The 26134-nt window shown below is 59.9% G+C and overlaps 10 protein-coding genes across 10 annotated transcripts; 5 read left to right on the top strand and 5 right to left on the bottom strand.

Moving 5' to 3' along the window:
* Positions 1 to 400: 400 nt before the first annotated feature.
* On the top strand, positions 401 to 3496 carry BXZ73DRAFT_102643 (uncharacterized protein; the record flags this gene model as incomplete). The annotated part of the gene is made up of 5 exons (XM_048015309.1): positions 401 to 488; positions 551 to 846; positions 914 to 2357; positions 2412 to 2599; positions 2651 to 3496. The coding sequence occupies 5 exons, from the start codon at positions 401 to 403 to the stop codon at positions 3494 to 3496; spliced, it is 2862 nt and encodes a 953-aa protein (XP_047876683.1).
* A 236-nt stretch (positions 3497 to 3732) lies between these two features.
* BXZ73DRAFT_102644 (uncharacterized protein) lies at positions 3733 to 4601 on the bottom strand (the record flags this gene model as incomplete). Its single annotated transcript, XM_048015310.1, has 4 exons — positions 3733 to 3928; positions 3992 to 4137; positions 4242 to 4264; positions 4328 to 4601. The coding sequence occupies 4 exons, from the start codon at positions 4599 to 4601 to the stop codon at positions 3733 to 3735; spliced, it is 639 nt and encodes a 212-aa protein (XP_047876684.1).
* A 1009-nt stretch (positions 4602 to 5610) lies between these two features.
* On the bottom strand, positions 5611 to 6769 carry BXZ73DRAFT_90762 (uncharacterized protein; the record flags this gene model as incomplete). Its single annotated transcript, XM_048025745.1, has 3 exons — positions 5611 to 6408; positions 6461 to 6520; positions 6629 to 6769. 3 exons carry the CDS (start codon positions 6767 to 6769, stop codon positions 5611 to 5613), a joined length of 999 nt encoding a protein of 332 aa, XP_047876685.1.
* A 558-nt stretch (positions 6770 to 7327) lies between these two features.
* BXZ73DRAFT_102646 (thioredoxin-like protein) lies at positions 7328 to 7925 on the bottom strand (the record flags this gene model as incomplete). Its single annotated transcript, XM_048015311.1, has 3 exons — positions 7328 to 7389; positions 7567 to 7713; positions 7772 to 7925. 3 exons carry the CDS (start codon positions 7923 to 7925, stop codon positions 7328 to 7330), a joined length of 363 nt encoding a protein of 120 aa, XP_047876686.1.
* Positions 7926 to 7952: 27 nt separating this feature from the next.
* Positions 7953 to 10488, top strand: BXZ73DRAFT_90764 (uncharacterized protein; the record flags this gene model as incomplete). Its single annotated transcript, XM_048025746.1, has 6 exons — positions 7953 to 8040; positions 8429 to 8657; positions 8707 to 8863; positions 8923 to 9584; positions 9618 to 9880; positions 9938 to 10488. 6 exons carry the CDS (start codon positions 7953 to 7955, stop codon positions 10486 to 10488), a joined length of 1950 nt encoding a protein of 649 aa, XP_047876687.1.
* A 1026-nt stretch (positions 10489 to 11514) lies between these two features.
* BXZ73DRAFT_48780 (uncharacterized protein) lies at positions 11515 to 13686 on the top strand (the record flags this gene model as incomplete). The annotated part of the gene is made up of 8 exons (XM_048020121.1): positions 11515 to 11577; positions 11635 to 11798; positions 11834 to 12074; positions 12186 to 12896; positions 13023 to 13331; positions 13386 to 13417; positions 13471 to 13550; positions 13610 to 13686. The coding sequence occupies 8 exons, from the start codon at positions 11515 to 11517 to the stop codon at positions 13684 to 13686; spliced, it is 1677 nt and encodes a 558-aa protein (XP_047876688.1).
* Positions 13687 to 14067: 381 nt separating this feature from the next.
* BXZ73DRAFT_90765 (Alpha/Beta hydrolase protein) lies at positions 14068 to 15276 on the bottom strand (the record flags this gene model as incomplete). The annotated part of the gene is made up of 7 exons (XM_048025747.1): positions 14068 to 14134; positions 14198 to 14254; positions 14306 to 14376; positions 14430 to 14508; positions 14604 to 14939; positions 15029 to 15093; positions 15172 to 15276. The coding sequence occupies 7 exons, from the start codon at positions 15274 to 15276 to the stop codon at positions 14068 to 14070; spliced, it is 780 nt and encodes a 259-aa protein (XP_047876689.1).
* Positions 15277 to 17010: 1734 nt separating this feature from the next.
* BXZ73DRAFT_78545 (ammonium transporter) lies at positions 17011 to 18765 on the top strand (the record flags this gene model as incomplete). The annotated part of the gene is made up of 5 exons (XM_048022894.1): positions 17011 to 17048; positions 17107 to 17407; positions 17461 to 17647; positions 17706 to 18119; positions 18176 to 18765. The coding sequence occupies 5 exons, from the start codon at positions 17011 to 17013 to the stop codon at positions 18763 to 18765; spliced, it is 1530 nt and encodes a 509-aa protein (XP_047876690.1).
* Positions 18766 to 19625: 860 nt separating this feature from the next.
* BXZ73DRAFT_78546 (uncharacterized protein) lies at positions 19626 to 22552 on the top strand (the record flags this gene model as incomplete). Its single annotated transcript, XM_048022895.1, has 5 exons — positions 19626 to 19916; positions 19981 to 20613; positions 20664 to 21240; positions 21298 to 21506; positions 21557 to 22552. 5 exons carry the CDS (start codon positions 19626 to 19628, stop codon positions 22550 to 22552), a joined length of 2706 nt encoding a protein of 901 aa, XP_047876691.1.
* A 370-nt stretch (positions 22553 to 22922) lies between these two features.
* Positions 22923 to 25781, bottom strand: BXZ73DRAFT_102652 (uncharacterized protein; the record flags this gene model as incomplete). The annotated part of the gene is made up of 3 exons (XM_048015312.1): positions 22923 to 23747; positions 23800 to 25509; positions 25569 to 25781. 3 exons carry the CDS (start codon positions 25779 to 25781, stop codon positions 22923 to 22925), a joined length of 2748 nt encoding a protein of 915 aa, XP_047876692.1.
* Positions 25782 to 26134: the final 353 nt, after the last annotated feature.

A 26134-nucleotide genomic window follows, 5' to 3' on the forward strand; every position in this document is an offset into this window, starting at 1 on the left:
CGCGCCAAACCATCCTTCATGGGTTTGTGTAATCGATTTTCGGACATTCAACTGGGTGTGTGGGCCACCAAGCGCCCAAGGCACGCGGTGCACCGCAAAAGGAAACCGAACAAGTAACGCGTATGGGCGCCTTCGTCCTTTATTACTTCTTGTCCTCGACCACCACACGCCTCAGACAAAGGCCGCCTTTGCACCATTGTGTTCCAATCTCGGTTAGTTCCATCGATTTCCTCCGTCGCCCATTGTCCTCCCACTGACTCGACGGCCGTGCCCTTGGTGGTCGCAGGCACACCACATACCTCACCGTGTTCCAACCACCCGTGGGTATCGCATAAATCCCCAGTCGGCGGGCGACAAATATGTGAGTCCCCCTCATTTTGCGACCGAGGTCGCGCCACTCATGGCTTCGAACACCCTTCAGCCCGGCACAAGTGCCCCAAAACCCGGACAGCCCTCGCCCCTCCGCAACACAACGACGCACAACTCCAGTGGGAGGAACACCGGACTCGGCGAAAACATCGCTTCTACCCTCACCCAGCGGATCACCCAGCAGATTACAGCGATAATCCCCCCAACCCCCGCGCCACTGCCCTCGACGACCCATCTCGCGCTCGTGAACGCCGTCTCGAAATCATGCTGGACCACGCCACCAAGTGCACTAAGGGAGTGCCGTTGAGGTTCTTCTATGACCAAAAGCTTCTCGTTCCTCCTACGTCTCAGGAACTCGCCAAGATCTTCCCCGAGTCCGACGTTTCCGATATCTCAAAGAGGCTCCGAGTTGCGCTGAAAGTCAAGAACGGGAAGGAGACCGGAAAGATCATGGAGACTGATGTCAGCAGCATCTGGGTACGCCTCACACGTTTCTTCCTGTACGCTTCTACGATTCTTTCAGTCGCTCACATGTCCGTTCAAGGCTGAGTTGGACGAGGCCTACCACCTCTGTCCCGATCACACCTTCCGGCTCTCCGAATGCAAGGCAGACAAGAACGACCCTTCCAAGTCCAAAGTCGACGGAGGATTCTTCCACCAAGACGACAAGCAGTTCCTCCTTCCGGACTGTCCAAACTGGGAGTATCAACACTACACCGTCGAGTTCAAGCGAGGCGGCAACGGCCTGGATCCATTCAGCGACGACAAGGATATCGAGCCCAACGCGGATAAACGGCGGGCGGCACGTCGCCAACTCTACGCGTACGCCAGCTGCGTATTCGACGTCCAACATCGTACCGCGCTGTACATGCTCTTCGTCAACCGCTCCAAGTTCCGTCTTCTGCGCTGGGACCGGTCCGGTGTCATCGTCAGCGAGGCGACCGACTACGCTACATCGAAGGCCAAGACGAAGATCCTGCTTGAAGTCCTGGTCAGCCTTGCTCGCATGCAAGACGACAAGGCCGCCCCCGACAACATGTCCGTCCTCAAGAAGGCTGGTATCCTGACAGTCGGCGCCGAGGCAGCGGGATTCGACCCGACGGCTCAGCGCCTCTCACCCAACTCCTGCGGTTGGGCCCGTATGGATCAACTCGCTCAGGTCGAAGCCGATTTCGACGTCGACGAGTACAACACCGAGGATCACGTCACCTCTGGACTGCCTGCCGAGTTCCGCAACAACGAGCGAAGTACCTGTGCCCCCTTCACCTCCACCGGCAGCCACCCCGACCCGCTGGTGACGATGGAGGGAACAGCCGGGGACGCGTGGCCAAGGCACCTCAAGCGTAGCACCTTCAACTATATCCGGCAGCGGTTTGCGCTCTCTCTCAAGCAGAGTAACGTGCGGTACGTGCTAGTGATCGACAACAAGTATTACCTCGTTGGTCGGGCCATGTTCTGCGCGGACGATGGACCGATCGGACGAGGAACGCGGGGGTGGATCGCGCTGGAGTGGCACACGCAGCGTTTCGTCTTCGTCAAGGACGCATGGCACCCGCACTACGTCGACGTCGACCCCGAGTATGTCATGCTCAAGAAACTCAACGACGAGAAGGTACGGCGCGTGCCCACGCTGATCGCTGCAGAGGTCTACTCCGGGCAAGTCACCTACCTTTCCGCCTTTGCATGTGTCACCAAGCCTGCTGCACGGGATGCAACACCTTCCTCGTCAGACTCTACCCCTTGCGCTTCGGATGGCAAGCCTCTCGACATGCATTCGCCCCATGTTGTCAATGTCCCTTCTGCCGGCACAACGGCCTCCGCCGACAACCCACCTTCTGGCTCAACCAACAAAGCCGAGAAAATCGATGGCCCCACCGGTATACGGCACCTCCAGCACGTACGCATGGTGGTCGATGAGGTATGCCTTCCGTTGAAGGCATTTCCGACCGGACTCGACCTGGTGCGTGCGATCTACCATGCGATCGTAGGTGAGTGCTGGTTCCTTTGCGTCGCTTGCGAGGACGAAGCTGATGAAACAACAGCGCACGAGGATGCGGTCGACAAGGGGAAGCTGCTTCACCGCGACGTCAGCGCTGGGAATATCCTTCTCCTGCCACGATTCGAACACTATGAGGATGGAACGTCAGCGATCATATGGTACGGTATCTTGACAGACTGGGAAATGGCGAAGAGCACCGAGGCCACCGCGCCCCGGCAGCCGCTGAGGACTGTGCGTGCTCACTTATCGGTTCAGACGGGCTGTGCGGCTAACCTTTAGCAGGGAACGTGGCCGTTCATGTCCATCCTTTGGCAGAAAGACGCGACGAGGCTCATCGGTATCGACGACGAGCTCGAGTCTTTCACGCACGTCCTCATCTTCGAGGGCGCCATCTTCTTGTCCCACAACTGGGATGTGGAGCGCATCAGGACGTTCATCGACCAGTATTTCGACCAGTCCGTCCGGGATTCCGTGGGCGGCTGCACTTGCAGCGAGTACCGCGAAAAGTGCATCGAAAAAGGCATTTTGAGGCTCGGGGGCACTGAGCTTGAATTCCACTCCCTCGGGAACGACAAGACTAAACTCCCTGGTCACCCCCTCAACGAACTGCTCCGCTGGCTGCTCCAAAGGTTCAAAGCCCGCCTCCTCGTCCACGAGTGGGAACACCAACCCGCGCCGCCGCAGAAAGCCGCTGAGACGACGCAGAACGCCGCGCCCCAGAAGAACCTACGGAGAGCGGGGATCCTGGTCGAGGCTGGATCTGAGCCTACGATCACGTCCACTGCTGCCGACGTTCACGCTACCTCAGCCGACAACAAACACGACGAGCGCGAAGAGCAATCCCGCAAGGATATGAAGGACATGGCCGAGGGCCTCAAGACCCATGCGGAAGTGCGGGCCAAATTCGAAGAGTTTTTGGTGAAGGACTGGCCTAGTCGGGATAGGGCCATCGACAGGGAGGCGCCGGCTCCGCCGCCGGCGAAGGAGCGCACCCACCCACGGGAGGGCGACGAGCCGGAGGCGAGGCCGTCTAAGAGGTCGAAGCGTTCGCACGAAGAGGCCACAGTCAGATCGAGGCGCAGTGCACGGATCGCTGGTCGAAAGCGTTCCAAGGGGTCGTCCAGCTAGTTGATGTGTGTATGATGCGTATGATTTCTTCCTGTACAAGTACAAGTCTTTTGCCTATCCCACTGCTTCATCGGCCCAACAACTACGCGGCTCGCGTGGCAATTGTCACCAAGTATCCACTGCGCCGCAGGGGGGAGGAGTGTATCTCGACAGGTCTGGTTCTATCATTGCTCAGATTGCCCGCCATACAGGTATCAAGTTGAACGTATCGAGTTCCAGTTCCAGCAGCCTCATAGCTAGAAGTTAGCGTCGGCGATCCAGGCGAGACATCCGACAATGAGGATCGGTAGGACATGCTCGGTGCTCGCAGCGAGTGACGAGGCTGAAGAGGTGTGGTTCGCGGTCGCGGCCGATGAAGGCGTTGTCGAACCTGTCGTTGACGATTGGCCAGTTTGGGAGGCGGGTAGCGGAGAGTCGATGTCCGTGTCGCGCCTGCGGACCACGGGACGTCAGAAATTCGGATAAGCCTCTCAGGTTAAGGCGGATGGGACCCACGTGTAAACTAGATAGTCAAGGATGAGGAAAGAATTGTTTCGGTTGCCATCGTCTCCGGTGAGCAGCTGTTTGGGGTCCCCGTTGATGATCTCGAGGGTATGCGTGCCCGCAGGCAAGCCTTCGAGCATACAGAGGAGCTCGTTGTACTTGTAGGTAGTAGGCCGGGTTGGGCGAGGGTCAAGAAAATGGACGCGAGATCCGTGCCGTTGAGCGTGAACCGTAGCCGTGTGGCTGCATCGCTTGTGGATACCCCGAACACGTATAATGAAGTGCCTAGATTGTGCATTACGTCAATAAAATGTGCAGTGCGTGTATATACGTATGCACACAGCTGACCTGCGAAGCTGACAGCCGCCTTGACTTCTGAAGGTGGATCCGTGCCAGTGTTGACGGTCAGATTCGTCTGGTGCCAAGTGTTGGACATGAGCTCTGACGCTTGTAGGCCTGGGGCGCAAGTGGTGCATGAGGCGTCTCCAGTCGTCCAAGCGTTGGATGGGGTATACGTGAACACATCAGAGAGGTCGTCTATCGTGACATTGACCAGCTCAGCGGAGGTACGGAAGACAGCGAACGTCAAAACCGAAGTATACCACAAGACCCGTAAAGCCATGGGTCCTCGAGAGATCGAGTGAGGACGGCGCAAGAGCCTGTGAGTAGTAATGCTGGCAGAAGCGATCGCGCCGACGGTGAGACTTGGAGGGGTCTTAAAGGGCGCGGAATCGCCGAGGCACGCAACCCGACCTGTCACGAAGATGGGACTCACTTTCAGGAATTCAATGAGTTCAGTGAGAATCAGAACGCCGCCAACAGCGCAGCCTGGTTTTTTGACAGTTCTCATCAGTCCAGTCTACCAAGTATAAGTATGTGAGCTAGCTCACGGGTTGTTAGCGCACTCGGCTCTGTAGTCAGGACGCCGCCAATCTTCTGCGCACACCGCTGTCTGTGGGTCGCTTTTGCGTGTGGCACTCGCTGGGCAGTTGTTGAGAAAAGTTGAAGCACTGCTTGGGCACTGCCGCAGAACGCACGCCAGGCGTCTTACGACACCTTCAAATGCGATGTCGTCGAAGCGCGCACGACCTCAAAACACCCTGTTTGCACGCGACTCCGGACGCCTCGGCTCCAGAACAACCAGACATGCATATGCGGAATCGACGAGACTACAGTCTACACCTCGGACGCGGCAGCCGACGCTGTCGCCGTGCACACAGTGCACGCCAGTGCGCAACGACGTCGCCCACACGTACAAAAGAGCCAAGTAGTGTCATCATAGTGCATAGCGCATGCCGCGGGGGGCATGGCACCCGCGGTCGCGGACCGCGGGCGGGGGACGGGGATGGAGATCATGGGGGGTAGGTGGGGTGGAATGCGATGGATGAGGAGACCGCCTGCTGACGCCAGTCGCGTCGCGAGCGGCCTGAATGGTGGGGGTTGAGGGGGCAGCCATGAGGGGATGCGATGCGGAGAATCTGTGCGGAGGAAACCATGCGAGGAACGGAAGAGCATAGCTGTGCAGACCGAAACCGTCGTCAGCAACAGTTCCACGGAGTCGCGAGCGGACGCCGCGAGCGCGGGACTCACAAGGGACGGGCGCGGCAGTAGCCGCGGGCTCGCCGCGGCTACTACCTGGGCCAGTAGGTCGGCGTGGGCAACCGGTTGCCGCACGACCGTACGGACCCAATGCTCGTGTTCGACTTGACCGAGCGCAGACTTGCCGCGCTGCTGCCGCCCGCGCGCTCGGAGCGCGCGGTGGCGGTCACCGTCTCACACAGAGGGTATGGACCCGAGATCGCCGGCCGGCCCGGCACGACGCCCTTCTTCGTCTTCGCCTTTCGCGATGGCGGGGAGGAGGGTTGGGAGGAGGTTGTTCTGGAGGAGGAGGATGACCCGAAGAGCCACTTGAAGCTGAAGAACCCGCTCAGCCCACGGGCCTTCTTCGGGGGCGGGGGCGACAGGCACGCGGACGAGCTCGGCTCGTGTGACGCGCCGCCGCAGGGATCGTGGTCGTAATCGTCGTGGTAGTCGTCTTCTTCGTAGTGGATCGTGGGCACGTCCAAAAACTTGACTGACGGCGCCTTGCGCCGCCGCGTCTTCGCCGACTCGCTTGAAGAGAGGATCGACTTGGCGGGGGCCGGGCGCGTGCGCGAGGACGCGATTGACGTCACCGAGCCTGCGCGCTTGCGTGTCGAGCGAGGAGGGGATGGTGGGGGCACGATGCTAGACGCGGTGGAGGATTTGGATATGCTGGGACGCATGCCGATGAGCCCGGTCCAAAAGGAAGGATGGAATTCGTCCTCGCCAGCGATGGTGGCGGAGACGAATGGGATTTCGGGCATGTCATCATCATATTCTGGGATAGACTCCATCGATATTTGCGATGAGGAAGCATCACTGTCGGTAGCTTCGGGTGTTGGTGGTGTCTGGGGTACAACTTGAGGAGGAGAAAACCGGAGAGCGAAGGAAGATGCTTACCAAGGAATAAGCCATGGGCATGGCGGAACATTGCGTCGTGTCCTTCAACGGACTTCGGCGCTACTCACGGGACGCTCGTGACGTGAACTTGCAGTAAACCGCAAACAAAGACTTACCAGGGGTGATGACTCCCGGCGAGGGTTTGCAGATGAAGCATCCCACGAATACTGGAAGAGGGGCTTGGCATGACGATCCAGGGCGCGACTCCACACAAAGACTCACGTTGGCACTGCGTCCAGACTGCTGCCAGTCTGCCCAAATTCGACCGTCGCACTTCGGTACAGCGTAATAGCTGCTATGGTTTTGCATGGCTGCGGAGAGCGAGCGCTGAGGCAGAGACGGATCAGCAATGGGGGATGAGGATGGTGGAGTGGAGGAAGTGGGGAGCAAAGCGGAAAACTTACCCAGCGCGGGCAGGGGGGATATGGCAAGAGGCAAGGTGCGACCCCAATGTTCCGGATGGCGGATACGCGCTTTAGCAGCCACACGTGCACTAGCCGTGCGCCTGCAGGATGGATGACGGAGAGATAGGGAGGGCGTCCGAGTCACCGGCGAAGACGCTGCATCGTGTTAAAGGCGTGGATCAGTCGGACACACACCAGGCACGTGGACACGCCGAAATTACCGCTTGAGAGCGATGGTCGACGAAGCTCCGGGGTGCCTCGCGGAGGAACTGGCGGCCGCCCGGTGTCCAGCACAGGCAGCATTCCTGCCGTCCCGGAACTGCGACGGGGGGAAGGGACGGGAGGCCGGAGGCGCTTCGGTGCAGTCGGAAGGTCCGGCCACCAGAGCGGTCCGGCGGTCCTCGACGTCGGCAGAGTTCCCGTTCTTCAGCACGGCCAATGGAACGTGCCATTGCCGGCCTTCCTAATCGTGCATGCCTGGCACACGAGTGTCTAGCACAGCCAGCATGCGAGTTTGTTGGATAACTGCGGCAGACGCATCAGCATGAGTCCTCGCGAAGCCTGAAGATACGTCAGGTCGGTCCTCTGACGCAACGCACCATTAAGAATTAGAGAGCATGAGGTAAAACTACAGACGGAAAGCCAGCCGAGTACGCACTCATATTCTGAATGGTTCCTCTACGTGTAATCCGCTCCAGATACCTCTCGCCGCCTCGTTTCGGCTCTCCACTATCCTCCTCTTGAGAGGCTTGATTTTCGCGCCAGAGGAGTCGAGGAGAAGCTCGACCTTCTTCTCGATGCCGTTAACCTCAAGGCCCTTGAGACAGATGACCTTGTCTCGGTTGTTGACTGGGGCAGAGGGCGGTAAGGTCACCCGATAGACCACATAGTGAAAGGAGTGACGCACTATAGAAGCCCCGCACGACCGGCTCCTTGTTTGGTCTCTGCTTCACCACAAACTCAACATGAGGATTCTTGCGCGCGATCCCTTCAAGGTGATTGTGGATGTAGGTGCGGAAGTTGGCCGAGGACGTGTAGGTGTCACAGTACTCGAACACCATTTTGCGGATCTGGGGGATGAAGACCCCATGCCCGTTCGCGGGAAGAGACCTCTGCTGCGCGCGAAGGAGGGGCCTGAGCGGGATGGGGAGGGCGAGTTTAGAGGCCATGGCGACAGTGAGCAGAACGGAGTCGCGACTGCCACCGCGACGCGACATTGACGGGAGCGTACGGGTGACATAAGCACGGCGTCTATCAAATTGCTAGGTTGGCTTTCGGAGATAGAAAACTAAAAGATCGAGGCTTTCGGAGAGTGAAAGGGCGAGGCTTAGCGGGCGCCCCAAGGACAGCAGCGCTTGTCTCCCGCCCAGCAGCACCGACGCGACTGAATCTGCCACGGGACGCGTCTTGAAGACGCGTTTGGCTCTCCTGCACCAGCACCTCCTCCCCAGCCACCCGCGCGTCTTCCTCGCCCCCCGCGGCGCCAATCGCCACCATATACGCCCTCGACATGGCGCGAGCTACCCGCTCATCCACCGCACAAGAGGCCACCGACAAACACCAGATCCTCCGCCGCCTTCCCCTCGCAAGGGCGCGTCCAAAAAGCGCAAGCGCAACTCGAACGCCGAGAACGGCGACGCCCCCCTCTCCAAGCAACCTCGCCCCGACGGCAGGGACGAAGCGACTCCGGAATATGACAATGGCCAGGCGAAGAACTTCAACGAACTCCCAAGTAGTGGCTCTGTGCCCATCCAGGATGCCGATGCCGCCAATATCCTCCAAGTCCTTGAAATGTGCGTACAGCGCTTACTTTCCCTTACCCCTCCCCTCATCTACCCATAGGGTTGATACTCAAGGCCTCCTTGACCGCGTCTTCCCTCTCCCTATCGACCATGCGGAAGTTGCCAATTCCGGAGCATCCTCATCCTCGACAACTTCGATGCTTTCCCTGCGCGCAATGCTCAAAGAGTCCGCACGCTATCCCATGAGTGTCCTTCGGGTACGTCCTGCTTTGTATCTCACTGCCGGTAGGATTGAGGCTTATCACCCACCCCTAAGGCTGCTGTCAAGCATCTCTACCCAATCTCCTCTCATCCTCGCTTCCGCCCATCGGAGACCGCCTCTCAGCAACTACGTTTCTGCAACCTCGCCTTCAACCTCCTCGACCAAGCTTCCCGCCAGAACGCCCCCGCTCCCCTCGACGTGGAAAGCATCCTCGCTGATGTGGAGATCCCCAACCCTGATGCCCCCACATCTCCCACCAGTGCACAAGCTCCTGATGCCGGTGTTCGCCCGCGCAAATACGCCCTAGTGCAGCACCTCCCCACCGGCGACTGGTGGTCGTCCGCGAGCTCCTCGCAGCCCGCCGCCGACGAGAGCGGCAAGGACCTCAAGTCGCTGTACACTGCGAAGGCGGAGCTTGTCTCCATATTCCCGTCCGCCTCCGGGTCTCAGCTCGCCCGCAAGGGCACCCTCGGCGACTATGCCGTCAAACGTGCGCCGGGGATCATCCCTCACAAGCCGCCTCCGCCCCGGAAGGTCAGCTGTGGCCGGTTCCTCGACTACGGACCCTACGCCAGTTTCGCACCATACTTCGACCAGGATGGGGTGGAAGTCGGCCGGGCGGCGATGGGCGAAGTGATTTATGGTCAGGAGATGAGGCGCAGACTCCGGGCAGCCGTCAAGGGCAAGCGGAAGCATTCCTCTCGCAGTCGTCAACGGTGAAACATCCACAGAAGACGTCGTTATGGAAGACGACCGGTCAAGCTCGAACGCTCCCAATTCTTCGGCGGAAGGTATCGATGTCCGACCGAGTTCGAGTCTCTACTCCCATCCGAAGAAGTCGACGCGATCAAGTCCGCTCTGCACTCTTTGGAAATGGAGCAAGGCGTCGAAGAGTTGCTCCAGCGGAACAACAAGGCCTTGCGGCGACTAGAGGAGCTACAACTGCAGCGCCTGCGGTCACAAGGAGGTGGATCAAGCGTAGTCGAAGTAGGATCGGAAGAGTGGGACGTCGGTACGTGGTCGCTCCGCTGTCCGTCGGACTTGGTTTTCTGACTCCCCGCGGAAATAGCGCAAGGCATCACGGAGTCTCTTGCATTACTGGCTTCCCTCCGACCCCGAGCATCAAACGCAGATGCTGATCATGCACCCCTCATACCGACCCCCTCCGTCCTGCACAAGCTTCAACGCACGCTACCCTTGGAAGCAACGGAAGGGTGGTACGGGACACTTCCTGCAGGTCGCACATCCGCGTTCCGGGATGACACTACTGTGCATGTGCGTGCCAGTGCCACCACTGCTACCAAGGCCGCACCGAAACCCACGACTACCACTATCGCACCGAAACCCATCGCGCCAGCCCCTCCTTATACCCCCTATCCCGCGTACACCGGATCATACACCAGTGCGCAGAACAGAGCAGGGTACGGGACTTACGGTGCCAGTCAGACGCAGGGGTATTACCCCAACGCGTCCTACGGCATGAGCTCAACGCAGACCGGAACCAGCAGCTACTACCCGAACGCGCATTTCAACGGCCAGTACTACGGGACGTGGCAAGCGACTTCGGGTCAATCCACTCCTCAGCCTACGACCCCCAAGGAGCGTACTACTCAGGAATAGCCCCACAGGGCCAGCGCGCCGTAGCAAATACTGTCCTTTCGGGGGCAGCGCCGGCGATGACACTAGCCAGACGCAATGCGCCATTTGATCCCGCTTCGCATGGCGGATACTACCCTTCGTATACGGTTCCTCGATGAGGAACGCCGATGGTCTGTTGAACATCACCTTACATACATTATTACATATCATCAGCGAGTGTACATAGCTCCTAATCATTTTCGTGCTGTTTTCTGGTCTTTCGTCCGATATAATGGTAGTCCGAGGGGTCATGATAGCATTAAACTGGTAGCAAAGTTACAATACATATGCGTCGCCACACTCGCCAATGCAAGATACCACAAACGACCTAAACGTATCCGAGAGGAAAATGTCTTACGCCGTCTAGGCTCTCATTCCCACTCGCTCTGGGATGAGGAGCTGACTTTCCAGCATAAGGGGGGCCCCTTGCGGTGGCCACCTGGCTCTGACACGGCAAACCACCCCCTCAACGCCTCGAGCGCGAGCCCTACCTGAGGGGGAAAGCATCCGTCGCGACCCCGACTGCCGAAAGCGACAATAGAGACCAGCGAGGACGGAGGAAGACGTGTTGTACTCGTATGAAGGAAGCCGCATGCGCCGCGCGTTGAGCCTTATATGCGACAAATCGCCTCGGCCGTTGCCGTGAAGTGCTCGGGCGCCAGTCAACGTCCCGGGGCCAGAGTCAAGTGCTCTGTACGAGGTGCACAATGAATGATTTGTCTGCTTCCATTCGATGCAGTATACGTAGGAGAAGCATGCAAATGCAGCACATGACATTTGCTGCCCCTCGGGTCTGCTACCGGGAGATCAGCCCATTGCCTATTCTGCCCCGCTCCGCGTCGTCACGGGCGTACCGGGCCGCGGGGATATAAAAGTCTGGCTGGTCAGTAGAGAACGGAACCTCATCCCCGCTCTCAATCACCTCCTTCTCCGACCACCATGGCGCACGACACCAACTGTCCAGCGGACACCGTCTACTACCAAAGCAGCGCTGTGCCGTCAATATGGATGCTCCCCACCGAGGTGATCGAGCGCATCCTTATGTTGTGCGGAGATCCACGGAACGTCGCCGTACGTGTCCCGCTCTCTGTCTCGCCCGTGCCCACCGTTTGACAACATGGTGCACAGGCGTTCGCGCGTACAAGCAGACTCGCACACAGGCTCGTGTACGAAGCGGACGACCAGTATCTCTGGCGCGAGCTCTACTTCGGACGACCATTCGACGACCTTCGCCGCGCCGCGCCAGTACCCAAGGAACGGCGTGCTCTCCTGCCACCAGACGCGGAGCCCGCGTGCTCTTCTGGGTCGTCTGACCTTAGCCCCGAAGCTGTCTCCGCCTCCTCTGGCCTTACCTCCGCGCCCCGCACATCCCGTGGAAGACGGAGCTGCAGCGGCGCACGCAGGCGGAGCTCATCGCGGCGTCCGGCACAACGGATGCCGCGGTGCTCCAGCTCGTGTACGAGGCCTTCGTCGCTGCCATCGAGACCGCGAGCCCCGCGACCGCGCCAACTGAGAACCTTCCCAGTACCGCCCCGCGGCAGGGCCAGCACCCTCCAGGGCTCGCCGCGGTCACCCCACGCAGCGCGCTGCACACCGAGACCCCAGCGCACACGCCCATCGTGTCGCCTCCAAGCCCCACACCACCTCCCGAGGGCCAGACGGACGCGGGAGGGGACGAGGGCGATCGGCTCCCACGGTCCGAGAACCTCCGCTGGCTGGACCGCATCGTCCGCAAGACGCGCATCCTCGACGTCGCGCCGATCTGGACCGTGCTCGAGCCCGAGCCCGAGACCCCGCCGCCAGAGGACCCGCTCCCGCGCTCGTGCCACCCGCTGCTGGACGAGGACGAGGACGCGGACGACCCGGGCTCGTTCCCCGAGCACGAGGAGGACGACGCCCGGGGCAAGCGCCCGGTGCGCATGCGCGAGCGCGTCGTCGACGGCACCGACCTGCGCTTCGTGCCCGAGCGCGAGCAGCGCGCGTTCCAGCTGCGGTGCCGGCTGCGCGCCGCGCTCGCGCTCTCGCACGAGTCCTCGTTCGACGCGGACGCGCGCGCGCGCATGGCCGCGCTCCGGCGCGTCTCCCGCGCGTTCGTGTACGACATGCGCCGCTACCAGCCGCGCACGCTCTGGGGGCCGTACCGCGTCTGGGACGCGGACGGGCGCACGGTGCTCGCCGACTGGGAGCACGTCGAGCACATCGTCAATGTCGTCGGCCTCAAGCTGCGCGAGATCCAGCTCGCGAGCCTCGGCTTCTACAAGCGCCCGCTCTTCAGCGTCGAGGCCCTCCGCGCGTACTCGGCCGTCAGCGCGCACTCGTGCCCGGAGGGAGACTGGGCGGGCGTGACGGGCAAGTGGCGGCGGTTCGTGTGCTTCATGGACTACCGGCAAGTGCTTTCTTCCGCGCCCTTCGATCTCTGCAACGTCCTGATGTGGCCGGCCCTCGCAGCGACCTCTACATGTTCAACGTAAGTCTTCCCCGCTTCGTGGCACCGCCCGACGTGCTCACACGCTTAGCTTGCCCACCAGTACAGCCTGCTTCCGCCAGGCCCGCACGACCCCTCCTTCTTCGACGAGCCGTTCGACGAGGCGCTCCGGCCGGTCGAGCTCAACCTCGCGCTCATCTCCAAGGACGAGTACTTCAGCAAGACGCGCGAGGTCCCCGTCGACCCCTCGCGTGCGGGGCCGGAGCACCCCACGGGGCCGATCGCGGACGCGGAGGACCCGGCGTTCCCGACGCTCTATTTCGCCGGGCAGTCGCACGGGGTGGCGAGCGTGCGCGGCAAGGTCAGCACGCTCGCCGACGGGGCGATCAGGTGGCAGTTTGTGAGTGACGGCGCTCGTCTCTCGTGCGAAAGGATTGACAGGTTGCATTTGCAGGTGACGTCTTACGACGGGAGGATGCAGTGGAGGTGAGAGGCCGTCGCTCAGGATTTGGCGGTCGGAAGCTGACTCTTGGCCGCAGCGCTGAGGGCATTCAGCTTGGCAACGTCTGCAGCGCAGCCGGGGTGGCTGGGATCTGGACGGGAGCATTCCACGACCGAGGTGAGTGTGTCCGGGCGCGGTCCTTGAGATGGTTATGTTGACGTCAAATGCGCGTACAGAGGATCCAGCCGGTCCCTTCTGGATGTCGAAGGTCGGCGACGACCTTCCTACCGGTATTCTCAACTCCTTGCACTAGTCTTGTGCTTAGAGGCCGCTTGATTCACATGAACCATGCCATCTCCCTGGTTAAATGTTACCCCCTCCACTCTCACGCAACCAATATCCAGAGCGCAGACAAACGGATGTACACCACTAGGATTCTCATGTACGAGTACAATGATGGGCTCATATATTGCTATGCTAGCTGTGCCATATGCAGAAGCGGACTGGCGGATTGCAGACCTCCAACATGGCCATCTTCGAAGGTTATGCCTGCGCGCATGGGCTATTCATACGGTCTCCCGTATTCATGTCAGGTGTGTACAGACTGTTCAAGCCCACTCATCTGTGCACAACACGCTGATAGAATTACACAGGCAATATAGTACACGATACATAGGAAAACGCGGACATGCACTCATTCGACCTTGGTACCACTAGTCTTGCTGAAGAAGCCGATGACGCGGCCGTATAGGTCCTCGTAGCTGCGCAAAGATGCAAGACCTGGTCAGCGGTCCTTCTTTTCGAGGTCAAATGACAGTACGCACTGCTTCTTATTCTCGGCGTCCTTCAAATCTGCTCGCGCGGCAGCAAAGCCGTGGAACCTTATGGCGGGGTCAGTTGGGCGGACACCCTAAAGACCGAAGTAAACCCACGAATCGTAAAGCTTGTAGTCGCTCTTGTCCTTGATCGGTTTCTTGGAAATGATTTCCATAATCTGCTTGGACTGTATGCGCAGTCAGTATGATTGTTTCATCGGCGCATGACAATCGTGCTAACCTCTTCCTCAGGCTCGTCTTTACTCGGGTACAGCCCGAGGGGAATGGCGAGGTTCGTGACATCACCGTGCGAGAGCATTCTGTCGTCGCACGGTCAGCACCCATGTCCCGCGAAGATCGCAGGCCCGCGCCACAACGGACACGCACGACCCACAGTCGGCAAGCAAGCACTCACGCAGGGTGCACGGCCGCGGCGGCCCCAAACGGCGTCGTCTCCGTCGAGCTCGCGAGGATGGTGACCTTGCCGCCCCAGCAGAAGCCGTACACGCCGATGAACTCCACGCCGTCCTTCTTGAGCGCGTCGGCGACGGCGAGCAGGCGCTTGACGTTCTCGCCCGGGTTCGCGAGCCCGCCGAAGAACTCCTGGAGCTTCTGCTTGTCCTCGTCCGTCGTGGGCGGGAAGTTGTCGACCGGCCAGGGCGCGCCGTTCTCGAAGAAGTCGGGCATGAGCACCTGTGCCTTGAGCTTGTCCGCGATGATGTCCGCGCCCTGCTGGGTCTGCGGCCAGTAGCTGCGCAGCGGTGTGCGGGAGGGGGAGGGGCGTTCGCGCGCTCAGACGCCGCTGCCTCGAGCTAAGAACGCCAAGACGAGAGCACGCACCCGAAGATATCGTACACACAGACGATGGCCATCTTTCCGGGAGTCTCAGGGCCCGTCACGTACACCTACGTCGCGCATGTATTGCAGATCACAATGTGGCGCGTAAGTTCGAGGGCCTCGCACGCGAAGAAACGGCGTCTGACCTTGTTGAAACCACCATAGGGCTTGAAGGTGCCCTTTGGGGTGTAGTCGGACTGAACAGGGGGGATAGAGCAGCAGGCGACGTTGGAGTTGTGCACCGTGGCCATCTTGCGGGAGCGGGGGTTGATCTGGGACGCGAGCGAGCGGACGCGGGTAAGGAGCTTGGACATCGCGCGGGTCCGTCTTCCAGCTGTGCGATGACGTCCGTCCTCGCGCCCGCGCCTGATATACTCCCCAAAGCGGCCTCGCGTCGAGGGCGCCTTCTCACGCGCGCCGGCAGTTTTCTCGCGCGCACACGCCTCCCGCTTCCCTTTCGCAACCCCCACCACCGCTCGCTGTGTCTCCGAGCCACTCTCCGTCTCGCTTCGCGCCGTGACCTGGGGTATCCGTGGACCACGCAGGGGTAGAGCACGCCCAACGCCGAGCACAATTAAGCCGGAGCGCGTCCCGTCGCCGCCGCTGGCACTCGCGGCCGCGCGCGGTGTGGGAAGTGCTTGACTATGAAGCTCGCACATCCCCCCTTCGAATCTTCCTCCGAGCCCCGGTGAATACTACCTGTCTTCTCTTGTCTCTCACGTGTGCGAAAAATGGAGCTCTGAATCAGCCCTATGGGGAGTGTTTGGTGGGAAGACCAAAGGTCAGTCGGTGATGCGGGCTGTTCTGCAAGAAGGGCGGAGGGCATTGGATTTATCCTTCATGCGGACGCAAGTGCTAAAGAAGCTTGCTTCACAGAACTCTGGATTTGCAGGGTCTTCTTTACGTTGACTGTCAGAGTTGCCTTTCTCATGACGGGAGTCGGCCACATACTAGCACATATTCGTCCCACAATAGATGGTTCTTGGATTGATGTAGGCCTGAATCTGAAGCGCTTTATGCCACCTGCTTGTCTGAAGGGGCTCTAGATGTGGTGCTGGTCGCGGTGATAGGGGGATTCGTCAGGCAGAGGCCCGTGTTTATGTCGAGTTGACATGGCGAACATTGGAGATTGTCTCCGAGTCTGTTTGACCTGGTGCTATCTTCTGTCTAGCGATCGGAGCTATCCCAAAGTGCGACTACTTGGGGGTTGGCTGTGCGTGAGCAGGCCGAGTCACTTTGTCTGCTCATCACATTGTTTGGTACTAGAAGCCGACGAAGCCACCGAAACTTTTCCTCGGGACATGAGTCTAACCCTGACAACGTAACAACCTTGTAGGCCGCACATGGAGGAAAGCCGTCGAGACCAATCATCACGCGAGCATCGATCAGGTGGAGGCCAACGGAGTGCTTGTTTCTTCCCACCACCGCCTAGTCGCGCTCCCCTCTCTGCTCGCGCTACCCATTTACGACACGCCCCACCGACGTCAACACTCCTATGCGCCTTCAAGATAGTGACCGTGCGCCGCCTTTAGTGCAGGAAATGCGACGATCGAGCGGACGGACGGCGGACGGACGGAAGGCAGACAGAATATTGTGCCCCTAGAGCCTCGACGGTCGGCAGTGAGCAGGCTCCCGGCTCCGTCCATCGCGTTCTACGGGCCCATCGATCGCCGCTGCGGGTTTTGTACGGGCGCGAACTTCCCGCCCATCGCAATTTGGCCGAGGCTCATGTATAAGCCCCACATGGCCCACATTGAGCCCCAAATCTCTGCCTCTCTGCCTCCCCCCTCTTCTTTGCACGCGCAAGAACGTCCCGCCGCGTGGCTTCCCAAACGCGTCTCTCTCAATTCCGTTTCAAGCTTGCCTGTAAGAGGTTGACTGACCGATGACGGTGGCTGGCGATACTGTTATGCTACGATCGCCCTCTGTGGCCCGGTTCGCCCTACGTGAGTCCTGTCGTTCAGTGCTCTCCCTCTTTTCTGACCATGTCTTCCCCCTCAATCCCAGGGGACGCGAATGACCAGTGAGTACTTCGCAGTGTATCTCGCCCGCACTGGGTGCGACCTGTATTGCGCACGCAGGTTTGACCGTGGTGATGTTTCCTTCATCGCTGTGTGCGGCATTCTCGTGTTCTTCATGGTCCCGGGTGTAGGTGAGCCGCATTTCATAGTTGTTCCCCGCAACGAGGCGCTCAGAGTCTGGTCAGCCTTCCTGTACTCGGGGCTGTCAAGACGAAAGAGCGCACTCTCGCTTGTCTGGGCTGTCGCGGCTTCCAATGCCGTCGCCATCTTCCAGTGGTGGTTCTGGGGTTACTCTCTCGCCTTCTCCCCGACCGCGACGAATGGATTCATCGGCAACCTCCGGAGCTTTGCTCATCGCAAGGTGCTGGGCGACCCCAGTCCCGGCTCGCCCCTCATCCCCGAAATCCTATACAGCTTTTACCAGATGGAGTTCGCGTGTGTCACGGTCGCCATCCTCATGGGTGCCCTCGCGATCGCGGGCGCGTCGTTCCCGCGATGGTTTTCACGTTCCTGTGGATGACGCTGGTGTACTGCCCCATCGCGTGCTGGGCGTGGTCGACGAATGGTTGGGGTTTCAAGTGGGGCGTTCTGGACTACGCAGGTACGTGCTCACTGGCTAGTGAACGCAGGACTGCACCGACTGAAACACGCTCTCTCAGGCGGCGGTCCTGTCGAGATCGGAAGCGGCATATCAGGCCTCGCCTACTCCTGGGTCCTCGGGCGCCGCAGCGAGCGTGAACTGCGCAATTTCCGCCCGCACAATGTCTCCCTCGTAGCCCTTGGCACCTTCATTCTCTGGTTCGGCTGGCTGGGGTTCAACGGCGGGTCTGCCTTCGGGGCGAATCTCCGCGCGCTCATGGCTATATGGAACTCGATGCTCGCCGCGGCTATGGCGGGTCTCGTGTGGTGCGCGCTCGACTGGCGGGTCGAGCGCAAGGTGTCCATGGTCGGGCTCTGCTCCGGAATGATCGCGGGCCTCGTCGCAGCGACGCCCGCGTCGGGGTACATCCCGCAATGGGCCGCGGTAGCGATGGGCATCGTCGTCGGCGCGATCGCGAACTACAGCACGAAGAGTACGTCAGCCGCCCCTACCGCTCCTCCGTGCCCCGTAGCTGACCCTCCCCCTTAGTCAAGTTCTTCCTCCGCATCGACGACGCGCTCGACCTCTGCGCCGAGCACGCGATCGGCGGCATCGTCGGCCTGCTCTTCAACGGCCTCTTCGCGGACGCCGCGATCATCGCGCTCGACGGCGTCCCGACCTCCGCCTCCGGCGGCTGGCTCAACCACAACTGGAAGCAGCTCTACATCCAGCTCGCGTACGTCGCCGCGTGCTGCGGGTACGCGTTCACGGTCACCGCGCTGCTCGCGGCGGGGGTCAACGCCGTCCCCGGACTCCACCTCCGCGCGACCCCCGAGCAGATGGCGCTCGGGATGGACGACGCGGAGCTCGGCGAGTTCGCGACGGACTACGTCGAGGTCCGCCGGGACTACACGGACTGGACGCCGCCGTACAAGGACTACGGGAGGAACGGCGAGGTGGCCACCACCGTGCCCGTGGATGGGTCGGTTGCCCCGGTCGCCGCGGGGGACAGGCACGGGGTGCCGGACAGCCAGCTCGGGCAGGTGCACGCGCCGCACGGACGCGATGGCAGTGAAGAGGAACCGTCGTCGGCCAGCACGGAGAAAACGCACAACGGGGACCTCGTGGAGAAGGTGTAGGAAGCCAGTCTGCAAGGGGGCAGTTCTCGATAAGTGCGCTTGTTCGCAAGCACACAGAAAGCAGCGCATGGTGCTCTTTAATATTCCTGCGATCGTGGTTTGCATGCGAAGAATGGGCGGTTTTCGTGTACGATGTTCTCTGCTGTGTTGTGTCTCTTCTAGATGTACGGCTTGCTCGTGGTTGGGCCTGGCTTCATACTTTCACCTTACTCTGTCGTGCACGGAATGCGTTAAATCATGACAAATTGGTGGCTACACGTATTTTGGATCGGCTCGGGCAACTGGAGAGGACAAAAGATGCAAGCACACACTGGGAGACGCGGGCGCATGGTTTGCGCATATGCCTGGTGGCTGTCAAGCTTGTGGTCCGGAAGGCTGGTGCCTGATGTCGAGTCAGTGGGGATCCTTCTTCAGCTGGAACAATGGAAACATGACGGTGAAGAGTCGGATCACGGACACTGGAAAGGAACAGTTCTAGTTAGGTTCGCGTAGCCAATGCAGTATTGCACAGCCACGATGTTTGTTTCGTTGCGAGGCCAAACTCGCAGCGAGTCTGTTGAGCTCGGACGTGCGCAGACCTTCTTTATATCTGCACTCCTGCCTATGAAAAATGCCAGTACTTAGGGTAAGCTGTGAGGTGGGCGAAGTGGCATTGTCATAGCGGACCTGCCTCGTGGGGAGCGCGTGAGTGTGATTGCCGCTGGGCGCTCCGTCTTTGGTTCGTTTTCAATCTCAGCCACGACCATTGTCCTCAACCACCACTAGTCATCAATACGCCACTGACCACCCTGCCTCTTGCGATATAAGAGGACAGGCCCCTCATTTCGTACGTGCGTTTCTTCCCTCTCCCCTCTACCATCATGTCTCAACCCAGCTTTTCGGGATCTTCTCCCATGAAGAGATCAGTAGTCAAGGGTGCTGGCAACGCTAGCATCGCCGGCGAAACTGGCAAAGAAAACCTAGAGGACTATCGCGGACACGTCGCACAAGACATGGCGCACAGGGCTGTCCTCTCCGACGTCAGAACCTTCTGCGACAAATTCTTCCCCGTTCTCCCCCACACCAAGCGTCGTCCCAACCGTACCATCAACCCTTTCTGGCGGCTCGAAGCCGCCGGTGGAATGCTCGAGAGGCAGATACAGACAGATTTTGTGAGTCACACCATGCCCTCGTCTGCTTTCACCCTCCCAACAGAGGCTGATTTCGTATGACTAGGCCGATGCCGTCAAGAAACTCGTCCCGGGCCTGGTGATGGCCGTCACGAGCGACAGACCGGACGATCTCGCGGTAGATCCCACCAGACAGAAGGGCGACGCCGCCTTCTTCTACCCTCATTCGGTCCCTGAAGATGGCAAGCCCCGCTGGGGCGACCAGATCATATCTGTCGAGTTCAAGCAGGGGTTGCCTGGCAATGACCCTTTCGACGAGAAGGTCTCCGGATTCTCCGACGCCATCTCGCGCACGGAGGTCCGCGGCCAACTGATCTCCTACGCCGCTCTCCTGCTCGCGATGCAGCAGCGCGAAGCGTTCTTCTCCCTCTTCGTCATCGGGCGGAAGTGCCGCTTCATACGCTGGGACCGGTCTGGGGCGATCGCCACGAAGCTCATCGACTACTACTCGGAGTGGAAGGCATTCTGCGACATCCTGTGGCGAATCGGAAAGTGTTCCGAGTGCGACGACCAGCTTGGCCTCGATCCTAGCGCCACTCGTATCTATCCCGGTACCGAGGAGTTTCAAGCCATGGCAGATATCGCGACGACGCGCGACGGAGACGTCAAGCACAACGAGCGGATAGTCCACGACGACGAGCTCAACGAAGCCGGTGGCTTTGACGGGGAGTTCGACTACGTGCGTGACATGTGGGCCGGATCCTCGTCGACAAATGGCCCCGCTACGAGATCAAGGTCGTGGACAAGGACGACGGCAAGACATACGCCTTCTGGATCGCGAAGCCCGTCTTCGTTGCCAAAGGCCTCGCCGGTCGCGGCACCCGCGGCTACGTCGCCTGGTGGGTCGAGCGCCGCATGTTCGTGTGGCTCAAAGACTCGTGGCGGGCGGCGTACGCCCTCGTCCAACCGGAGGGCGACATCCTCAAAACGCTCAACACCGCGGGCATCCCGAACATCCCGACACTCATTTGCCACGGCGACGTTCTCAACCAGAAGACGCTGACGCCTGACTGGTGGCGTCAACGGAAGACGAAGAAGCTGCCCACCTTGCCCCGTGCCCTCCGCCCCTCTGGGTCTTCGGCGCCGTCGATCGCTTCTGGAACTTCGACTGCGCAAGGCTCGAAGCGCTCGAAGCGCAAACAGGACACTGTGGAGGAGCCAACCGAAGACGACCCTGAGCCCGACCCCTCATGCCCTATGCGTTTGCATCGACACTACCGCATGGTTGTTCGCGAGGTCGCGAAGCCGCTGAAGATGTTTCAACATGAGCGACAGCTGTTCAACGTCCTTGACGACATCTTGGCCGGTGAGTACTTGAGCGTTTAATTTGTACCGTACTCTCACTCATGCGTGCGCGCACCAGCTCACGAAGCAGCTGCGAATGGCAAGGGGCTTCCGGAGAAGCTCCTTCACCGCGACATCAGCGCAGGGAACATCCTCATCTACCCGAGGCTCGTCGTCACCAAGACGTCTCGCTACATTCGCTTGGGCGGCATGCTCGCCGACTGGGAGATGTCCAAGCCCATTCCGCTGAACGTCGAAGACGACAAGCCTCGCCAACCGGAGCGCACTGTGAGTGATCCCGCGGTGTTATGGGCTACAGCTGCTGATACGCACCACAGGGAACATGGCAATACCAGGCCGCCATCTTACTCATCGCGGGCTCGTGTCGGCGCGCGGGGATCCCCGAGGAGCTCGAGTCCGTCTGGTTGGTCTCTCTCTACCACGCCATCCGGTACCTGCCTTCCAACCTCGATGACCTCGGCGTCGCACGCTTCATCCACGAGTTCTTCGACACCTACCACAAGATCACGTACGCGGATCTGACCTTCGAGTGGGTGTGCAGCGACTTCAAGAGCACCACCCTTGGCTTCGGCAAGCTTCGCAAGGGTCCGAGCGCTTACGAGGTGGTCAAGTTCAACTCCGAGAGCCTCAACTCGTTCATCCAAAAGATGCTCGACTCCTTGTGCGCGCATTACGCTGTTAGACAGTTCAAGGAGGAGGAAGACGCTGCCTCGGACACGAACGACGACGACCACGGGGATTCGACGACGGCCGACGAGGCGAGCACCGGCATCGCCCAGTCCGACACTGCCTCCGAGTCCACTACCGCTTTCGTCGCGCCCTGTGTCGGCGACGAGGACGAGGACGAGGACGCCAGCTCGCCCGTGACCGGCAAGACTACCGAGGCCAAGGGCCCGTCAGTTCCACAACTCGCACTGGCCGTGAACATGGCCCAGCACGCGTACATGCGTTCGCAAGTCAGGATCGCGGCGAAGAAGGCGTCCGTCGACACCTCGGAGAAGCGCGACCGCATCCCCGACACCTGGATGCCGCCGCGGAACCCCGTGCACCGCGCCGAGGCTCGGGGCAAGAAGCGGCCGAAGTTCTCGAGCGACACGCAGACTGCGGTGGACGGAGCGCACACGGCGCCCGTCCCGGTCCTCAACGCGACGAAGAACCCGTTGGGCTCGGGGGAGGGCAGCTCTGAGCTGCTGCTCCCGGCCGTGCTCGGGCAGAGCGACATCGCTCACGTCAGGCGCCGGAAGTCTGGGAAGTCGAGGGCACGTTACAAGGTGCCGGGTGGTGATATCAACGAGCTTGACGGGGCGAACTAGTGGCGACGATGTATCTCATATATTATTTCTATGTAATGCAGTTACTTCTCTACATCTACTCCCTCGTGTTACTATCCCGGCCTCCAAGGCTTACCACTGACTTAGGTAGGACTCGCATCGTTCTCACTCCTGCCCCGCATGTCCTACCGATCCTCATTGTCGGGTGTCTCGCTTGGCTAACTTCTAGCTATGTACAAGGTCGCGGGAATTCGAGATGTTCAACTTGCTACAGGCAATCTGAGCAGTGATAAAATCTGACCTGTTGCAAGTCGCCGACATTAAGCTCGTGTTTGTGGACACATCAACCAGTGGAATGGGCAAAGGACTGAGACTTGTACAATACGAAACAAAACACTACAACATGGAAACGTCAACTAGCAGGACGACCTGAACGCTTTCGAATAGCGATCCTTGCACTACGCCTCAATCCGACTTTGGGCTCTTTGTGCGAACGCTTCGACTTCTTCGACGGCCTGGCGTCCGATATCTCCTCCTTGTTCCCCGGGTCACGCATGCGCTTATTTCCTGCCTGTGGCTCAGCGGGCGGTGCGAACCTCTCCACCGCCTTGTCCAACAGTGGCCAGCCCAAATCCAGGAACGCTTCGAACTTGGCGATCACCGCGTCGTGCGTTTTGAGGCTGTCGGCCTTCGCTTTCATGTCCCCGTCAGGTCCACCGCGCTCTGAGTCGACAATGGCCGTCGATGTAGAAGGGGTCGCCGCGATGCGTGCCTTGTTCTTGGGGCGTCGGGCCATCGGAACGTCGATCGGAGCCGCTACGGCGGTTGACGACGTCCGCGCGGTTCGGTGTTCCCACTCGTGGACGAGGAGGCGGGCACTGAACCTCTGGAGCAGCCAACGGAGCAGTTCGTTAAGGGGGTGGCCGGGAAATTTTTTTCCGCTGTTCCCGAGGGCATGGAATTCGAGCTTCATGCCGCCGAGCGTCAAAGTGCCATTGTGGATGCATCTGTCGCGGTATTCGCTGCAAGTGCAGTCGCCACAGGACATCCGGAGGGTCTGGTGGAAGTATTGGTCGATGAACATCCTCAGAAACTCCATGTCCCAGTCCCAGTTGTGGGTCATGAAGATGACGCTCTCGAAGATCAAGACGTGCATGAAGGATTCGAGCTCGTCGTCGATCCCGATAACCCGCGTCGGGTCTTTCTGCCACAGAATGGACATGAACGGCCAAGTTCCCTGCTTGCAAGTCAGCCGCGCAGTGGTGTGCGAACACTGGAAGAGCACATACAGTCCTTGGCGGAACGCGGGGCCCGACAGCGGCCTCGGTGCTTCTTGCCATCTCCCAGTCGGCCAAGATACCATCCCATTCAATCCACGACGTTCCCTCAGATTCGTTGTGTTCGAACCGAAGCAAAAGAAGGATGTTTCCCGCGCTGACGTCACGGTGAAGCAGGTGGCACTTGTTGACCGCTGTCTTGTGGGCTATGATCTCGTCAGCGTGTTGCTGCCAGAGCAAAAAGACAGCACAGAACTCGCCTACAATCGCGTGAAGGATCGCGCGAACGAGATAGACCCCGCAGGGAAATTCCTTCAGAGGAAGGCATACCTCGTCGACAACCATGCGAACGTGTTGACGCACTCCTTCTAGAACAGGTTCTTTGGGTTCGTCTTGCTGCTGGCGGTCAACTTGCTCTGTTCCGGTTGCCAAGTCCGCGGAAGCTAAGGTCGCATTGGTGACGGCCGGGAGGTTGACCACGTGAGGCGAGTAAATACCGACGGGATCAGCATCGGAAGAGGCAGTCGGCGACACAGGCGAACCATTCGTCGGAGAAGGGGCTGTCTGGGCGACAGCAGGCATGGCGGTCCCGGCGATGACGGAGAAATACGTGACTTGGCCAGCGTAGCTCTCTGCCGCGACCAGCGTTGGCACGTGTGGTACCTTCTCGTCGTTGAGTTTCTTGAGCATGACGTGCTCGGGGTCCGCGTCGACGCAGTGAGGTTGCCATGCGTCCTTGACGAAGACAAAGCGCTGCGTGTGCCACTCCAGCGCGATCCACCCTCGCGTCCCGCGTCCGATCGGTCCGTTGTCCGCGCAGAAAATCGCTCGACCAACGAGGTAGAACTTGTTGTCGATCACTAGCACGTACCGCACGTTGCTCTGTTTGAGAGAGTGCACGAACCGCTGCCGGATGTAGTTGAAGGTGCGACGTTTCAGGTGCTTTGGCCACGCGTCCCCAGCTGTTTCCTCCATCGTCGCCAGCGGATCAGGGTGGCTACCGGTGGGGGTGAAGGGGGAACAGGCGCTTCGCTCGTTGTCGCGGAACTCGGTAGGCAGTTCGGAGGTAACGTGATCCTCGGTGTTGTACTCGTCGACGTCAAAATCGGCTTCGACCTGGGCGAGTTGATCCATGCGAGCCCAACCGCAGGAGTTAGGTGACAGGCGCTGTGCTGTCGGGTCGAATCCCGCTGCCTCGGCACCGACTGTCAAGACACCAGCCTTCTGGAGGACGGACATGTTGTCGGGGGCGGCCTTGTCGTCCTGCATGCGAGCGAGGCTGACCAGGACTTTAAGCAGGATCTTCGTCTTGGCCTTCGACGTAGCGTAGTCGGTCGCCTCGCTGACGATGACACCGGACCGGTCCCAGCGCAGAAGACGGAACTTGGAGCGGTTGACGAAGAGCATGTACAGTGCGGTGCGATGTTGGACGTCGAAGACACAGCTGGCGTACGCGTAGAGTTGATGACGCGCCGCCCGCCGTTTATCCGCGTTGGGCTCGATATCATTGTCGTCGCTGAACGGATCCAGGCCGTTACCGCCTCGCTTGAACTCGACGGTGTAGCGTTGATACTCCCAGTTTGGACAGTCCGGAAGGAGGAACTCCTTATCGTTTTGGTGAAAAAAGCCTCCGTCGACTTTAGACTCGTTCTTGTCTGCCTTGCATTGGGAGAGCTGAAATGTGTGATCGGGACAGAGGTGGTGAGCCTCGTCCAACTCAGCCTTGAACGGATATATGTGAGCGACTGAAAGACACGTAGACAGAAATTTATGAGACGTACCCAGACCCTGCTGACATCAGTCTCCACGATGTTTCCGATTTCCTTCCCGTTCTTGACTTTCAGCGCGGCTCGGAATCTCTTTGAAATTTCCGAAATGTCGGTCTCGGGGAAGAGCCCGGCGAGCTCCTGAGTCGTAGGGGCAACAAGCAACTTTTGGTCATAGAAGAACTTCAAGGGCACTCCTTTGGTGCACTGGGCGGCATGGTCCAGCATGATTTCAAGACGGCGTTTACAAGCGCGAGACGGGTCGTCAAGTGCAGTGGCGCGGGGTTGGGGGCGTTATCGCTCTGAAGAGCGTTGTTCTCGTCGAGTCCGGTGTTCCTTCCACTGGAGTTGTGCGTCGTGATGCCACAGAGGGGCGAAGGCAAGGATTCTGGGGCACCTGTGCCGGACTGAATGGCGTTCGAAGCTATGAGTGGCACGTCAAAAGCAGTGAGGAAGGTTGCGAAATGAGAGGGAACTCACGTGTGTGTCGCCTGCCGACTGGCAATATATATGATACCCGCCGGTGGTTGGAACACTGAGCGCGCATGCGTTATGGGGCAATTTGGTGTGCCTAGAACGGC

Source organism: Epithele typhae, assembly GCF_022376455.1.
Source record: "Epithele typhae strain CBS 203.58 chromosome Unknown BXZ73scaffold_33, whole genome shotgun sequence".
Taxonomy (NCBI): domain Eukaryota; kingdom Fungi; phylum Basidiomycota; class Agaricomycetes; order Polyporales; family Epitheliaceae; genus Epithele; species Epithele typhae.